The 18,459-nt window shown below is 40.4% G+C and overlaps 1 protein-coding gene across 1 annotated transcript in view; it reads right to left on the minus strand.

Moving 5' to 3' along the window:
* COL4A3 (collagen type IV alpha 3 chain) overlaps nucleotides 1-18,459 on the minus strand; it is a 170,216-nt gene that overhangs the window by 24,120 nt on the left and 127,637 nt on the right. The window contains exons 35-43 of the mRNA XM_043995200.1: nucleotides 17,751-17,849; nucleotides 16,427-16,516; nucleotides 15,925-16,064; nucleotides 12,951-13,077; nucleotides 10,167-10,247; nucleotides 9,429-9,527; nucleotides 6,832-6,879; nucleotides 5,255-5,440; nucleotides 4,203-4,333 (exon numbers count right to left, since the gene is read on the minus strand). Of these exons, the coding sequence (XP_043851135.1) occupies nucleotides 4,203-4,333; nucleotides 5,255-5,440; nucleotides 6,832-6,879; nucleotides 9,429-9,527; nucleotides 10,167-10,247; nucleotides 12,951-13,077; nucleotides 15,925-16,064; nucleotides 16,427-16,516; nucleotides 17,751-17,849 (1,001 nt within the window). The remainder of the gene's footprint in view (nucleotides 1-4,202; nucleotides 4,334-5,254; nucleotides 5,441-6,831; nucleotides 6,880-9,428; nucleotides 9,528-10,166; nucleotides 10,248-12,950; nucleotides 13,078-15,924; nucleotides 16,065-16,426; nucleotides 16,517-17,750; nucleotides 17,850-18,459) is intronic.

Below are 18,459 nucleotides of genomic sequence, written 5' to 3' on the forward strand. Positions count from 1 at the left end.
CTGTCTTCTGTGAGTTCCCCATAAAATAGTCTTTTAGGCAACTGTATGTTTGACATTGGACTCCAGCCCATTGGAGTTGTGTTCTCTGCAGGGGAGTTTGAATGCATGGCTGTTTGGCTCCAGAAAAGACTTCATTGTCCAGTACCTTATCTTGCCAGAAAATCTTGAGAATCTTCCTAAGACAGTTCAAATGGAAGCAATTCAGCTTCCTGGCATGGTGCTGGTATGTTATCAAGGTTTCACAGGCATACAGCAATGAGGTCAGTACTGCAGCTCTGTTGTCTTCACTCTGGGAAGCAGTCTAATACCCCTTCTCATACTTTCCTTTAGAACCTCCCAAACACTGAGCTACCTTTGGCGATGCATGTGTCAACCTCATCATCTGTGTGTACATCCCTGGGTGTGCTGACAAGGTAAGTGAACTTAACTATAGCATTCAGAATTTCTCCATTTGCTGTAACTGATGCTTCCAGGTATGGATGGTGCAGTGCCGGCTGACAGAGAGCCTCTGTTTTCTTGTTATTAATTATCAGGCCAAAATGAGCACAAGCGGCAGAAGATCAATCCATACTTGCATCTCAGCCTCAGAGGCTGCACTGAGTACACAGTCATGTGAATGAAAAGTCATGCACCAACTTTCTCTCCACAATTTAAATTATTTATACACAAATAATAATCGCATATCATACACAACCTAGGTTATATATATTAAGTATAATATGTTATATTATATAGTGCTATATGTCATAAATAATAATTATTATACACAAATATAAGGCAGCATGAAATATAAATGCTTGGGGCTAGCTAGGTGGCACAGTGGATAGAGCACCAGCCCTGGATTCAGGAGGACCTGAGTTCAAATTTGACTCAGACACTTGATACTTCCTAGCTGTGTGACCCTGGGCAAGTCACTTAACCCTTATTGCCCCACAAAAAAAAAAAAAAGAAAAGAAAAGAAATATAAATGCTTGGGAAATGTCCAAACAAACGACTATGAGAATTCTGAAGGGTATTTCTTTCAACTTAGGTGTTCAGGGAAAGCTTCATGGAAGAAATAGGATAGGTACTGGGGCCTTAAAGGATGAATGGTGTTTTAACAGGCAGAGATAGACGGGCATGGGGGATATATATGTCAGTCACAGAAGACAGAATATCAAATGCAACTCTGGGGAAGGACAGGGCCAGTTCAGGGAGTACCAAGTAGTCCAGTTTGGCAGAATGATCACAAAATCTGTAAAAATGAATAGTTTTGGTCAAGAACCACTAACTAAATACCGACTTATGCCAAGTACTGTGTTAAGTCCTGGGGGAACAAAGAAAGGTAAAAGACATTCCCTGCTCAAAAGGAGCTCACAGTCTAATTGGAGAGACAACATGCAAGTGACGATACAAACAAGAAATATACAGTACAAATAGGAAACAATCAGAGCAAAGATACTAGCATTAAAGGTGATCAGGAAAGATTTCCTGTGGGAGGTAGAATTTTTAGCTGGGACTTGAAGGAAGCCATGGAAACCAGGAGGAGGAGATGAGAAGAGATAGCATCCTCTACATGGAGGAGAACCAGTGGAAATGTGCAGACTTCAGAGATAGAGTGTCATGTGAGGAATGGCAGGCCAGTGTCATTGGACTGAAGAGTCCATGCAGGGGAACTCCAAATAGAGGATTTCATATTTGATTCTGGAGGTCGTGGAGAGCCACTGGGGTTTATTGGGGTTTGGGAGTGGCTTACATGTTTTTTTGTTTTTTGTTTTTTGTGAGGCAATTGGGGTTAAGTGACTTGCCCAGGGTCACACAGCTAGTAAGTGTTAAGTGTCTGAGGCCAGATTTGAACTCAGGTCCTCCTGAATCCAGGGCCAGTGCTGTATCCACTGTGCCACCTAGCTGCCCCATGGCTTACGTGGTTAGACGTCTACTTTAGGAAGATCACTCTGGCAGCTGAATGGAGGATGGACTAAAATAAGGAGAGACTTGAGAGCAGGGAGACCAATTGACTATTACAATAGTTCAGGTGTAAGGTGAGGAGGGCTTGTACCAGGGTGGTAGCAATGTCAGAGAAGAGAAGGGGGCATATTCAAGATAGGTTACAAAGACAAAATGGATAGACCTTGGCAACAGGTTGGATATGGGGGCTGAGAGACTAAGGAGTCAAGGATGTCACCTGGGTTATGAGCCTGGAGGACTAGGAGGATGGTGGGGCCCTCAATAGTAACAGGGAAGTTTGGAAGGGGGAAGGATTTTTGGAGAAAGATAATAAGTTCCCTTTTGGACATGTTGAGTTTAAGACATCTATAGGGGGGCAGCTAGGTGGCACATTGGATAGAGCAACAGCCCTGGATTCAGGAGGACCTGAGTTCAAATCTGGCCTTAGACACTTAACTATTACTAGCTGTGTGATCCTGGGCAAGTCACTTAACTCCAATTGCTTCACCAAAAAATAAAAAAAAAAAGACATCTATAGGACATCCAGTTTGAGATGTCTATTAGGCTGTTGGTTGTTGTTGCTGTTTGTCTTTTGTTCTCAAAGAAGACCATGACATCGGGGTGATGTCGTGACTCACACTGAATTGGATTTAAATGAGGTAGGGCCATGCAAGGTCACCAACCTCACTCTTGCCTCCAGAGCCATCTGGGTCCAGTGGCAAGATATACATCAGTACCTTAGAGATGGCCCCAGAGATGTGACCTGAAAGGTCAACAGAGTGGTTAGGGATGAATAAGTAGATTCAACCATCAGCATAGAAATGATCATTGAATTCATGGGAGCTATTGAGATCACCAAGTGAATAGTGTATGGCTACATTGGGGAGCTACTAAAGGCTTTTCAATCAGGGTATTTATATGATTTTTCAGGAGAGGTTTGGATGTGATTGTAGCAGAGAAGTATACATGTAGGTGTATTAAAGTAGGAAAAGACTGGAAAAAGGAGGGGAACAAGTAGACTGCTGTAATAATCAAGACAGCTGGGCAGCATGGTGGATAGAGTGCTGGGCCTGGAGCGAAGAAGACAGTTCAAATCCACCCTCAGACACTAGCTGTGTAATCTTAGGCAAGTCATTGTGATGTGGAAAATCACAAGTAGCTTCTGACTTGTCTATCTCAGACAGGCCCTGGCCTTGCTGTGTTCCAGCTGCAGCTTCAGGCCTGTCTCTCCTTTGTCCTTTGTAAGGTAATCACTGACCTCATCCTTGTTTGATGCACTTGTATGTGTCTTGCTGTCCTGTAATGATGACTACACCACTATACCACGCCTACTCTTTTTGTATGTAACCAGGTGGGCTACAAGACTTGGGGTCCATTGTTGGAGGTTTGACTCCCCTTGGGCCCGCACATAATAAACTCTCTCTCCACCTCAAGTACCTGGCTGAGTATTTTCTGGGTAAATCGTGCCATAACAATTGAACAAACTGTTTGCCTCAATTTCCTCAAGTGTTAGAATGGGGATAATAGTTGTGAAGATCAAATGAGAGATAATATTTATAAAGCATTCAGCAGTGTCTGGTGCATAGTTGACACTCAATAAATGCCTTTTCTCTCCCACTCCCTTAAATGAAGCTCCAGACTGGTGCTGGTAGAAAATGGTGAGGAGGGGAAACCTATAAGGGCTTTTTAAAAATATATATATATATATATATTTATTTATTTTTAAAATTTATTTTAAAAATTTTATTAGTGAGGCAATTGGGTTAAGTGACTTGCCCAGGGTCACACAGCTAGTACGTGTTAAGTGTTTGAGGCCGGATTTGAACTCAGGTCCTCCTGGATCCAGGGCCGGTGCTCTATCTACTGCATAACCTAGCTTCCCGGAGGGATTTTTAGGAGATAGAATTGATAAAGTTGATAATTGAATGGGGTGAGAGGAAAGGGAAAGAAAGACAAAGACAATTGTGAGGGTTTTGTCCTGTGTGATGATGCTGAGATTGGTAGAATCATTAACTGAGATAGGAAAAGGAGGAGGGGACAGGTTTGGTGGAAAGATGGTGAATGTCGCTTGATACATGTTCAGCTTAAGATGTTAGGGTCTGTATCCAACTTTGAACAATCTGAAACATTCCTTTCCTGTGGCACAGGCTCAAAAACAAATACAGATGGTCCTTACATAAATTCTCTTGCTTCCTCTATGATTATATGATTATAATACTTTTGTATATAATATACAAAGGAACAAAAACCCACTAAAGATAATTTGCTCAACTTACCAGATGCCCTGGGGGCCCAGGGTCTCCTGGGGTTCCTGGTTGACCTGCTGGACCTTGGTCTCCTGGAAAACCTTTTTCTCCTTTTATTCCTAATGCATATTCACAAGGTGGGCCTGGGGGGCCAGGATCACCTAAATTTACATATTGTCTGTCAGTATTGTCAGAAGCCAGGCTATCCAGGAGCATCAGTGATTGCTATACATGAGACCCCTTCAAAGTTAAATTGATTTTTTCCTATAGAAAACTGTTGATGGTCAATATCAAAAACTTCTCTCTATTGGTCCTATTAGAAAATCCATATGTTCCTTACTTCATAGATCTGTGATTTCATCGGAGTGAATACTCCCATCACCATTTATAGATGGAAACCTCCCATTATGACAGCAGAGGTTATACATTTTGCTGGGGCCAAAAAAAGCCACCTTCTGTCTAACCTGGTGATGAAGTTCTCCGGCCATCAGACTACATGTATGTGCAGGCTCCAGGAGGGCTCATATTTGGAACCTTTCTATCTCCTAGGATTTGTTGGAGTTTGTATTCCATTAGTACCATTTTCAAAGACCCACGGTCATCTCCATCATCAAATACAGCATGGGAGGAGGACTTTATTGTATTAGGACTTTTTATTTTAAAAAATTACTTTCAGGGGCAGCTAGGTGGTACAGTGGCCCTGGATTCAGGAGGACCTGAGTTAAAAATCCGGCCTCAGACACTTAACACTTACTAGCTGTGTGACCTTGGGCAAGTCATTTAACCTCAATTGCCTCACCAAAAACCAAAACAAACAAAAAAAGACTTTCAGTATTTATTTTCAGGGAGGAAGTTGTCAATGGTAATGTCACATTCTTTCATTCAAACTCTTTTTCTGCTCATCGGGTACAATCTGCATGCTGATTTACCATCAGAGTATTTATGTGATTTTTTCCCCAGTAGGAAAACAGTTGAGAACCGCTGGGGCAAAATATCATCTCAGCATTAGACAACATAATTAAATAAACAATAAATAATAATAAATGTTTTTTCCCCAAATGATTAGAAGTGAAAACAAATACCTGGATTTCCTCTCCTTCCTGGAGGACCTTGATTTCCTTTTTGGCCTGGAGTTAGCACACCAGGAAAGCCTGGTGGCCCTGGTGGTCCTGTCAGGCCAGTGGGGCCTACTGGTCCTGCATCTCCCATAACCCCTTTTATACCATAGATGCCAGGTAAACCTGGACTTCCTTCATTCCCTTTGTCTCCTGCAGAGAAGAAGGTTTGGTTGATTTCCAGAATGTTCCTCCAGTTAAGATTGCATAACAACATAACAATCACAAGAAGTGATTCAGTTAGCTGTCTAATTGGGTTCCCTGCCTCTGTTCTCTCCTGTCTTCAGCTTATCTTCCAGCTAAGTGCCAAAGTGTGGGTCTCTCCCCGAGAGACTCAGTAAAACTGCGGACTCACTCAAACAAATTCTCTAAATCACCTCTCCATGAAAATGGAGTGGAGATAGTATTTACATGCTTCTTGAAGCATCCTGCCCTTGGAAATGCCCATGGAGATTTAAAAAATTAAACAGAACTTTCTCCTCTAACATACACTTACCAATTCTTCTTATCAATTTGTTTTCAATACCTGTTCGTGCAATTTGTTAAATCTAATGGAAACCTGCAAGCAAAGAGAAAACTAGAAATATTTTCCTATCACTCTACCCAATTCACAGGGAGTGATATCTTTTTCAAATGCTACCATAAATGGTCAAGAATTATTTTCTATTAAAAACAGTCATCTGTTTTGCTGTCTCATCACTAATATTGTAAAAATGTATAGTCACATAGTTTTAATTCCACAGCTAATAACAACAACGAATCTGGACAAGTTCAATAATGTCCAGGAGCCATTGTTCATATTGTCGAAGGGCTTGATGAGAGTAGGGACCTTCTCATCTTGTCCAGAATACTAACATTCGCTAGGTCTCAGTTTCTTCATTAATTAAAATGAAGAGTTTGGGCTGGATGATGATTCTATGTTAGTGAGCAGCAGTGGCCTGAAATATAACCGGTAATCTGTATTTTGCATCCTTAGAATATGAGAATTCTTCAATTCTAACCACTATTTTGGGGCAGGGACCATATCCTACTTATCTTTGTATCTCCTACAGCATCCAGCACAGGCTGATGCTTAATAAATGTATGAACAAGTCACACTAAACTTGTCTCCCTTCCCTTTATGATAAGGCTAGTAGTCAAATAATAGTTCTGAATTTTTATACTCTGTGATGGTAAAGATAATTTATATTTGAATACATGGGATTCAATTGTCCCACATTTTTTTTTCTGGGACTACTTTGATTTTAAGCATATCGTATAGAAGGATGGCCTGGGTGTTTGGAAGACGTCCTCCTGATGTATACCTTCTGGCTCACCATGAGCAAGTCAATGAACCTCCCAGTGTCCCCAGGAAATTCTGAAAACTATCAATTACGGTAGAGTTGCTATTTGATTGAGTGGCACACTTTCTATGTTAGATGTTTCGCAGGTCTAGAATACTCTCCCATTTCCCCTGTCCCTCAAGAAAAGTATCAGACATAGGCAATTAGAGGCTATTACTTGAAAATGTAGGACATGAGATTTAGGGGAAAAGAACCTCTTACCTTCTAAACCAGGAAGACCCCTTGAACCTGGAAGTGCTCCTAGCAGACCTGGGGGAAAATTTCTGGATATTAGCATTATGCATAGCCTATGTATCCATGTAGCTAATTTTAGCATTTCATCAGAAGAAAATCTAACTGATAGTTATTGTTCTATTTCTTTTTGGGGGGATTGGAACATTAATTGAAACAAATATGCATAATAAAATATTAATTTCCACAATGACGGTCTTAAAATATGCATGTCTCATTCTGTACCCTAAATTTGTCGCCTCTCTGTAATGGCTAGTATGTCTCACCATCAGTCCTCTGGCATCACAGATAGTCTTGTATTGATCATAGTCTGCATAGCTTTCAAAGTGGTTTGCTTTTACAGTGTTGTTCTATCTTGGTTCTATTAATTTCATTTTAAATCAATTTATAAAAGTCTTCAGAATTCTTCATTTTAATAATGTTGATGTTAGGATATGAGCCGTTTTTCTGGTTCTGCTCACTTCATTCTGCCTTAGTTCAAGTAAGTTTTTTCATGTTTTTTTTAAAAAAAAATTATTGATGTCTTCCGTTTTTTATAGTATCATATGTATTCTCCCTTCCCCTCCCTGAGAGCCCCCCCCCATATGATAGATAGTGGTTTGTTTGTTTTTTAGAGAGGAGAAAAATCAGCATGACTGATCAATACATTGAGAAAATCCAAAAATATGTTCAGTGTGTAATACCTGTGGACCTCCACCAAGGGGTAGGTTGGGGGAGGGGTATCTTTTTGTATTTGAGTCCTGCATGCTCCTTTTTTTCTTCTTTTTTTTTTTTCCTGTTTGATCTTTATAATTTTGTTACATTTACTTTCGATTTTTTTGGGTATGACATTGTTCTTTCCATCCACATCTTTTGAAAATCAATTTCCCCATTTCTCACATTTTCTAAATTCACATAATTTAATAAGCACAGCTGGGGACCATCACTATATCTCTTGCTGACCTCCCCTTCAGTTTGCCTGAAAATGTCAAAACAAGACAAATATCTCCCTGCTCTCAAAATGACTAAATCATATTATAGGAAAAAATACCATACAAGGTGTCAAGGGCTGGATTCCTCTCTGGAGGAAGTCTCCAGGCGAGTGTCATAATCATAGTTATGCTCTGGCATTTCTTCAGCCTCATATGATACCAGGTCAATAGTCAGAAGATTTTCATTCTTAAGAATGGAGGCCAGTGGAAAAAATTGGGCATAGAGGCCCTAAAAAGGAGTTGATGCATGTATATATTTGGCATCTGTTGCCTGTGTCATAAAACACTGTTTCCTATCTCATAATCCAGAAAAGACCCCCACTTTGTAGAGCTTCTCCTTAACAGAATGCTGGTCCAGGGGCAGCTAGGTGGCACAGTGGATAGAACACCAGCCCTGGATTCAGGAGGACCTGAGTTCAAATCTGGCCTCAGACACTTAGCAATTACTAGTGGTGTGACCCTAGGCAAGTCACTTAACCCCAATTGCCTCACAGAAAAAAAAAAAAAAGAATGCTGGTCCTAGGCACAATGCAGACCACATATTTATTTTTTTCTCAGACTCAGAAGCCAGTATCTAGGAGAAGTTGTTGATGAAACCCCTCCCATTCTACTTTCAAGGGTCTTATGAAGGCCAGCATCCCAAACAGAAATGTTTCCCCTGTCACCTCCCCATGTTTCCCAGACATGAAGCTCTGAGTTGTTAGAGCAGCACTGCTTAGATGGGTCTCTCTACGGGGCACCATGCATCTTCTTCCTTGCATCTCTTTCTCTTGCTGTTTTCATATCTATGGACAAGATGACTCCAGTATGACCCATTTCAGTATCCAGATTGATTTCCTCATGGAATTTTGTCTCCATCGTTTTTCTCTGATTCATGCTCTTCATCAAATGAAGTCTGAGTAGGGGCAGCTAGATGGCGCAGTGGATAGAGCACCGGCCCTGGATTCAGAAGTACCTGAGTTCAAATCCGGCCTCAGACACTTAACACTTACTAGCTGTGTGACCCTGGGCAAGTCACTTAACCCCAATTGCCCCTCAAAAAAAAAATGAAGTCTGAGTAATTTGAAGGACTGTGCCACCATTCCCACTTGTTGGTTGGGCTGGAGATTCCTCACAACAGAAAATCTCCGGCACTTAGGACATTTAAAATTGCCCCAGAAGCCCTGTGAATGTGCTAGAGGATACATTCATTGCAGAAATCATGACCACAGTCAATTCACTTGGCACATGTGGAGAAATCTAGGCACATAAGGACGTTTAGCTCTTCTGAGAGACTCGCAGTGAGATAGGAATCAATGACTTCATGGATCCTCTGATTTGGGCCTTTCCCTGTGTTTGGAACTCCAGGTCACTTTCCTAGTTGTCTATTTCACTGCCGTTTCCATCAGTGAGCTAAGGTCTAGGGCAACAACTTCATCAAGCGTTTGACTAAGCAATCACTAGGTGCTGGGGATACAGTAAGACAAAAACCCCCCAAAACCAATCGGTCAATGCCCTTGAAGAGCTTATAGTCTAGAAGTTGCTTATCATTCAACAACAATAATAAAGTTTTGCAGTAGTGAAATAAGTGAATTCTAGGTAACATGAAAGTCATACCTAATTCTCCTTTTTCTCCTGCTGGACCAGGAAATGCATCTCCACCTTGTTTACCTTTTTCACCCATTGGTCCAGGAAGTCCTGGGGCTCCTGGAGGGCCTAGAAAAAGGACACACCAATCAAAAAGAAAATATACTTCCTTCTTACTTGTGCATGTTCTCAAGGACAAGGAAGTGATTTGGGATTCTGTTTGTTTGTTCTAAAAGACTAATTATTCAAGGGGGAGCTACATGGCACAGTCAACAGAGCACTGGCCCTGGAGTCAGGAGAACCTAAGTTCAAATCCAGTCTTGAACACTTACTAGCTATGTGACCCTGGGCAAGTCACTTGACCCCAACTGCCTCCCCCTGAAAACCCAACTAATTATTCAGAACCATGAATGTATGAATGTTAATTCTGTATTAAATATGATCACTATAAATCAGTAAATATCCTCATGAAGATCTTCATGTCAGAATTTCTGAACTGATGGGGATTTCACTTAAGTGAAATCACTTAGGTGTGTACAACATACCATTTAATACATTTCTTTCTATATCTTATACCAAATAATGGATATTACTCTCCAAAGTTCCTAGCCAGAGATGGATGAGTAATTAAGGGAATAACCATAATTAGGTGTACAGAGGTTCTGACTTTAGAAAAAAAAGAGGATGTTTATATTTAAACTTTTCCACCTTAGATCATCTTATGGCAAACTTCTAAGGGTTAGATTACAGAGAAAATCAAAAGGAAACCTGGGGGTCCTTTCATTCCTGGAGGACCAGGGAAACCTTTGCATCCTTTAAATCCCAAATCACCAGCAGGCCCAGGCTGTCCTGTAAACAGAATAATAAAGAAAGACATCAGAATATTACATATATATATATATATATTTTGTTTGTTTGTTTGTTTGTTTTGTTTTGTTTTGTGAGGCAATAGGGGTTAAGTGACTTGCCCAGGGTCACACAGCTGGTAAGTGTCAAGTGTCTGAGGCCAGATTTGAACTCAGGTACTCCTAAATCCAGGGCCGGTGCTTTATCCACTGAGCCACCTAGCCGCCCTATTACAGATATTTTAATGGAGGTCAAAATAACAGATCTCCCCATGCTGTTTGCTTCCTCTGCCCACCCACCCAGTTAACCATGATAAGATGCTACTACACCTGCCAGTAGATTCTTGTTTAATGCACAGGTTGTATCAATGTGCATAACAAAGTCTCTCTTGAACGATTTGGCCTTGAGAGAGCTCCAAGATGCTAATAACCCACAGCTAATTTGATATATTAGCATTTTTTTTTTTTTGGTGAGGCAATTGGGGTTAAGTGACTTGCCCAGGGTCACACAGCTAGTAAGTGTCAGGTGTCTGAGGCCAGATTTGAACTCAGGTCCTCCTGAATCCAGGGCCGGTGCTCTATCCACTGCACCATCTAGCTGCCCCAATTTGATATATTAATAGCAAGAAGAAGATCTCTTAGGGCAGAGGTGTCAAACATGCAACATAACACTTCCCAGTGGGGCCCCAACTATATTAAAATGTAATTGGGAAATATTTAACAAAATAAATAAAAATACAATAAAACATAGACAGTGAGACACTTTAATGTCAATATGCAGCCCATGGGGATCCTTCTGTTTGTGTTTGAGTTTGATAGCACCTTAGATAATCCACGAATATGTCATTTTACATCATTTTGTTGGTTTCCTCAGTATCTGCTATTAAGCCAGGAAAGTTGTCCTAATTTCAGTTTTAGTAACAAAAGGACTGATAAAAATAATAGAAATATCACCATTAAAATTTTATCTGGAAAACATCATCCCATAGATTGGTACTGAGTTTTAGCTCTCAGTTCTAGACCCAGAAAAGAGCTCAGAGGCTATCTAGTCCAACCTCATTTTACAGATGGGGAGTATAAGCCTAGGGAAGATAAGGGATGTGCCCAGAGTCATATACGGATGTTAGAGTAGTAGAGTAGAGTGGATGTTAGAGTAGTGTTAGAAATGGAATTTGAACCCAGGTCATCCGACTCCAGATCCAATAATTTTTATTTTTCTTTTAAAATTTTCTTTAAAAATTTCATTTATTTATTTGTTTGTTTATTTATTTATTGCAGGGCAACGAGGGTTAAGTGACTTGCCCAGGGTCACACAGCTAGTGAGTATCAAATGTCTGAGGCTGGATTTGAACTCAGGTACTCCTGAATCCAGGGGCGGTGCTTTATCCACTGTGCCACCTAGCTGCCCCTGTTAGCCAATTTTAAAAACAAATTAAATTTAAAAACAAAATAAATTACCAGTTAGATAAATGATTTTCCTGAAGCTTAGTTAGGATGTGAACTTTACTGACTCCCTGTTATATGTAAGATCAAATAGAAAGTTCTCCATCATTTAAAGCTCTTCACACTGTGGCCTCTTCCTGTCTATCCAGTCTTCTAGTGCATTACTCCCTTCTACATACGTTATGGTCCAGGCATATTCACTTAATGTTTGTTCCTCAGATGTGATCCTGCGTTTCCTGTCTATGTGTATTTGCACCAGCTGCCCCTTTGCCTAGAATGCACTCAGCTCCACCTCTTAGGATACCTGACTTCCTTCAATACTCAGCTCAAATGTTATCTTCTGCAGGCCTCTCCCAGGGCCATACCTGGCACAGAGACTCAAAGCACCAAGACAGTGCTTAAGGAATGCTTATTAACAGACTGACTGGTACAGTTCAGTTGTTGCTCTAATGCAGCAGTTGGGACTTGAAGCTCTTTGCTTAGATTAGGTGTTTTCAAGAGGCAGTATAAATTTGTGGAGAGAGTGCTGGATTTGGAGCCGAGAAGTCCTGGGTTCAAATTGTACCTTGGGTACTTGTTAGCTTGGTGACTTTGGCAAAGCACCCAGTTTCTTGGTGTCTCATTCTCATTCACAAAATGAAAAGGTTAGACTTGATGGCCTCCGAGATCCCTTCTAGTTTTGTTTTTGTGGTTTTGTTTGTTGTTTTTTTTTGGTTGGGCAATGAGGGTTAAGTGACTTGCCAAAGGTCACACAGCTAGTAAGTGTCAAGTGTCTGAGGCCTGATTTGAACTCAGGTCCTCCTGACTGCAGGGTCGGTGTTTTATCCACTGTGCCACCTAGCTGCCCCCCTTCTAGTTTTTAAATCAATCATTCTATGACAATAGGAGCTACCCTCGACAAAGTTGCAGGTGGCCTTGTACTTTTTTCATGAGTCAGGAGACAAACACGTCTGCCCTCATACAATAAGGATGTCAAATTGTGTCGGTGACAACAATGACAACGTCAAGCATTTGTCTCTAATTCTTTAAAGTTTACAAAATGCAGAAATTATGTCGCCTCATTTGACCCTCCCAACAACCTTGTGAGGTAGATGCTATTATTATCACCATTATATGAAGAAGGAAACTGAAGCAAACAGAGGTTAAAGGACTAGCCCAGGGTCACATTGCTTAGGCAGAATTCACACTCAGGTCTTCTTGACTCCAAGTCCAGTGTGCACCATCCCTTATGTCATTTCATTTAACATTAAGCCAAGGCTCTTACCTAGAGGACCATGGTTTCCAGAACTTCCTTGAATTCCTTCGGGTCCGGCAGGTCCCACTGGGCCTGGTGGGCCTGGTGGGCCTCTTCCTCCTTTCTTGCCTACAGAACCTGGGGGTCCTGGTTCTCCCTAAAAGTTAAATTGTTCGATTTTTCTTGAAGCATGGAAAACAGAATAAAATTTGAATGCTATTTAAACTATATTGAAAATAATTGCATGTCTTTCAATTAATAAGTGGACATAAGTGCTTCTTTTATAAATTAATCTAGGTATTTCAAATAGCTCTACAAGAGACAGCTAAAAAAGTATATTTATTTTTTAATTTTTATTTTTGTGGGGCAATGAGGGTTAAGTGACTTGCCCAAGGTCACACAGCTAGTAAGTGTCAAGTGTCTGAGGCTGGATTTGAACTCAGGTCCTCCTGAATCCAAGGCCAGTACTTTATCCACTATGCCACCTAGCTGCCCTCTAAACAAGTATATTTAATATTTTAACATTTCTGAGGTATTTTAACTTTAGGAAAAAAGCTTACTGTATTATATCAATCTTGTAATTTCCTCATTCTCAGCCCATATATCAATATAAATCAGTGAATGCTTTCTGGACCTAAGAAATATACTTTTGTTTTCCATGTTTATGTTACATCAAAACTCTATTTTCTATAGAGATGAGGACAAGAGTAAGGCTGTAATTCAGTTATATAGAACTTGTTACTTCATCTATACTACTGAATTGCCAGGTCACAAGGAGTTCTAACTGTAATCTTATCAGGACAGAAACTTCCTCACTTATACAATTGGGCAGGTTGTGAGCTGTGTGTGGTGGCTTCCTGTTATTTCTAGGATCAAATGCCAACCTCCCCTCTGTGACATTAAAGTCCCCCACCTCACCTGGTTCCGGCCTATCTTTCTAGGATTATCATACTTTGCTCCCCTTCATACATTCCCTTGGCCTTTTCTCTCACCCTTACACATCCATCTCCTGTCTCCATGCATTAGCCCAGGCTGTCTGCCCCTGGAAGGCACTCTCTCATCTCCACCTCTGGAATCTCTAGTTTCCTTCCTAACTCAGCTCATGTGGCACCTTCTTCATGAAGTTTTCCCTCATCACCTCCCCCAAATAGCAGTTTTTTATATGTTTTCTCCCCCAATAGAGTGTAAGCTACTCAAGGGTGTATAATCTTCCATTTTTGTCTCTTTATCACCAGCATCTAACACAGCAACTGACACACAGTAGGTGCTTAATAAATGTTGATTGATTGATTATGCATAAAGATTACCTATATCATTGATCACAGATATGTTGAAATATTGAAGAAATTTCAGGTTTTAAAACTGTACCTTTAACAAACAACGGTTCTGTAAGGAACCTATGGTAACTGAGAAACTAAAGAAGGCTATTGCTGTCATATTATTTTACAAAGTAACTAAAATAGCCTCTGTGCCTAAGAAGATATGGGAAGGATGCTCTGCTCTGACCCACTCTTCTCCTGAAATACTATGTGGAAAAAAAAATCAGGACTCTGATTGATGAAGGGTAGAGACTTAGATTCTAATGCTCAAGAAGAGAATGATATGAAATGTAGAGTAGTGGAAAGACTCCAGGACTTGGAATCAGAATATCTCAGTTTGGGGCTTCTGCCACTTGGACAAATCATTTAGCTTCTCTGGGCCTCAGTTTTCTCATCTGTAAAATGAAGAGGTTGTATCAGATGACTTTTTTTTTTTCAGGGCAATTAGGGTTAAGTGACTTGCCCAGGGTCACACAGCTAGTAAGTGTCAAGTGTCTGAGGCCGGATTTGAACTCAGGTCCTCCTGAATCCAGGGCCAGTGATTTATCCACTGTGCCACCTAGCTGCCCCTAGATGACTTTTAAGGTCCTCTCCAGTGCTGGATATATGAGGAGAGCTAGAAAATATGTCTAGATGAGGGGTAATCTCTTACTGGATGAAGGAGAAGCTAGAGGGAACATGAGATGGCAGACAGAAATCACTCTTCAAAGGTTAAAATGTTGTACAAATATTAGTTATTAAGTATTCACATCCTTTAAGGCTATTAAAATGTAAGCTAAGGTGTATGTGTATGGGAGTGGGAGGGGAACTCTGTGTGTGTGTGTGTGTGTGTGTGTGTGTGTGTGAGAGAGAGAGAGAGAGAGAGAGAGAGAGAGAGAGAGAGAGAGAGAGAGAGAGAGAGAGAAAGAAAGAAAGAAAGAAAGAAAGAAAGAAAGAAAGAAAGAAAGAAAGAAAGAAAAAAGAAAGAAAGAAAGAAAGAAAGAAAGAAAGAAAGAAAGAAAGAAAGAAAGAAAGAAAGAAAGAAAGAAAGAAAGAAAGAAAGAAAGAAAGAAAGAAAATGTTTTCTGGAGCTTTGAAGCCCAGGAAAAATACTGGCATGAGGGAGGCAATTTTTGAGATCTGATCTGAAAAATGAGTTATAAAGCAAAAGCACTAAAAGTCCCAATTTCGCCAAGACAGATTCGTGTTTGTACCTTAGGAGTTTTGTTTGTATCTAATCTGATTGGTTGTTTTGGAGTTTCCTGAATTTAGTTATTTTAATGAACCTTATTTTTAAAGAAAAGGCAATTAGGCGTGTCATTCCATGCTAACTTTGTAGAAGAGAATCACCAACTTGCCCCCACCCAACTTGAAGGGACAGTTTGGCACCCATGAGTGCTGAAACTACAAAATGAATGTCATAAAGAATCACGGTGGTGTGACAGTTACTGTATACAGCCTTATGGGTGGAGCTAGAACCAAAACCTCATTAAAGCCTCATTAACTACCAAATTAAGAAAGCACAATGTCTCCCTTGGCTAAGCAAGCATTTGTTCTTTCTCATCTGAATAAGACAGTGGAAACACTGGAAAAGACATATTACTTATTTCAACTTCAACTGCCCAGGCCGAAACTTGACATTATTTAATCAGCCACTATTAAAAACATATAAACCAGCATCATGCCCGTAGCCTGAGCGTCCATACCTTTGGCCCTGGAGGTCCTGGCTGTGCATCCTTTGCATAACCGGGTTCTCCTTTCTCTCCCTTCTTGCCCTGAATACCAGGGAGGCCTGGTCTGCCAGCTACACCTGGGTGGCCTGCAGCTCCTTTTTTCCCCTTTGGGCCTTAACCAAAGAAACACATTTCAAATGGTATCCATGAACAATGGGCTGTTTATTGACTCCATTCCAGACTTGGAACTAGCTATTCATCCCTAAAGTTTCTAATGCTCTTGAATTCTGGGACTAATATATCATTCGTGAAAGCATTGTAGTAATACAATGAATACTGTCTAGAATTAATAAATATTTAATTATCCATCCCTTAATTATTTTTGTTTTGAACCATACTTGTATTGTTGTTCCTTCGACCGAGAATGTAGTTAGCATCAAGATGATTTTCAGATGAAATGAGATTCAGTGAACTTTCTGACACATCATGATTTCGGGACAACTAGGGGGCTCATCACACGGATTCATGAACTCACCTGGCACTCCCATGTGCCCCATGCTCCCAGGTCCTCCAGGTGATCCTGGTTGTCCAGGGTGACCCTTGGTGCCAGGATCTCCCCTGAGTCCTTAAATGAGAGTAAATATTCACTCTCCACAAAATTCACATCAATGTCCAGCTTAGATTAGCCATGCCAACCAGCATAGATAGGAAATGACTGTAACCCAGGGCCTGTCCCTCGACTGCCACATCTTTCTCAGGGACCAAAAAAGAATAATTCTGGGACTAATACTAATAGGAATTGAAGATTTTCTGCTGCCATATACATTTGCCACCATGATCTGCCACTCCTTTTTAGGTTTTCAAGATAAAATATAATCCTAGAATTTTGTCATACTGTGGTATCACAGCAAATAGAGTCCATGTTACTATTTATTTTACAGGAAGTAGGAAGCTACCTTAGATTTTATAAAATTCATTGTGTATGCCCAAATTCTTTTTTTTTTTAAACAAAAGATAAATCTGATAAAGCCTAAAACACAACCTAGTATTTTGGGGTGGGGGGAGGGGTTTGAACAATCATATGACAAACCTTAAATTTGTAACACATTTCAGTCACATTAAACTAGAAATTGTGAGTAAGTAGTACAGGTCTTTCTGAAAGTTTAAAACGACAGTATTTTCTATTAAAACTCAAAATTTGCTATAAATATTTTGGGGGTAAACATAGAACATTTCAAAATGTCTCTGTGTGTTAGTTTAAAATCTGACTTGCTAAAGCACTGAATCTCTTCCCTTTCACTTTCAACAATGGCATCTTTGGGATCAAATATCATTATAATCACTCTTGGGGAAATTGAAGTCTAAGGTAAGGGTCCCTAACAATTTTCTTGTGCTATGGTTCCTTTTGGCAGTATTGTGAAGCCTACCTATGGACCCTTTCTCAGAATAATTTTTTTAAATGCATAAGATAGGGGCACGATAGGGGCACGTAGGTAGCACAGTATATAGAGCACTGGCCCTGGATTCAGGAGGACCTGAGTTCAAATCCAGCCTCAGACACTTGACACTAGCTGTGTGACCCTGGGCAAGTCACTTAACCCCAATTGCCTCACAAAAAAAAAAATAAAATGCATAAGATGAAATACATAGGATTACAAAGGAATTGAAATACAGTTATCAAAATATTTTGTCAAAAAAGTTCACGAACGTATCACTGTAAGAGAACTTGTTTGGACCAGAATGGTCAAACAGACTCTTTTGCCAGGTTTAGGTCCAATGAAGCCCATGTCAGGGGTTTTTGTCTCTAAAGTTACTTTTAACTCTAATGTACATTGTTTCTGTGACCCTAACTGATATACCTGGTAGCCCTGGCCTTCCAGGTATTCCATCATGGCCTTGTGATCCTGGTAGACCTGGAGTACCTCTCTCTCCTTTCTGGCCAACGCCTCCCGAAGGTCCTAGGGTAAAAACGTGGGGTATTAGAAAATGCAAGATAGGATTTCTTCAAGTTCATTGTCAATCTGTTTCAAATTACTGTAAGAGCTTTGCTGATTACTAGTGTGTCCATGACTGAGTCATGCAGGCTTTCTTTCTTTCTTTTTTTTTTTTACCTGCATCCATTCTCTGTATTTCCGTTTTAACCAACATAATTGATTCAACCTCATATAGTGGACTTTCCATCTTCCTCTGCCATAGGGACCCAGAGATTGGAAGTTTTACAACTGAGACCCATATTTCTTCATGATTCTGACCCTGTGAACCTCAAAGCAGGAGAATAGCAGAGGGAAATATACCATGCGGACACACTTTTTTTTTTTCTATCAAGAAACTGGCTACTATTTTCTATTTTACTTTTACTTTTCTTTTCTCACTTAGTCCTGCTCCCTCCATCAGTTGTTCTAACTTTCCCTCCTGTGACCCTCTGCCTCTCTTCTCATTACTGCTTTCCTTTCTTGATTTTATGTGTGCTTCATTCCTCTTGCTTCTTCTTCTCTGTTCTTCATCACAAACAATGTGAACTTGTGCTCATCTGATATTACCAGCTAAATTGTAAGCCTTCAGGGACAG

Source organism: Dromiciops gliroides, chromosome 3 (assembly GCF_019393635.1).
Source record: "Dromiciops gliroides isolate mDroGli1 chromosome 3, mDroGli1.pri, whole genome shotgun sequence".
Lineage (NCBI taxonomy): Eukaryota > Metazoa > Chordata > Mammalia > Microbiotheria > Microbiotheriidae > Dromiciops > Dromiciops gliroides.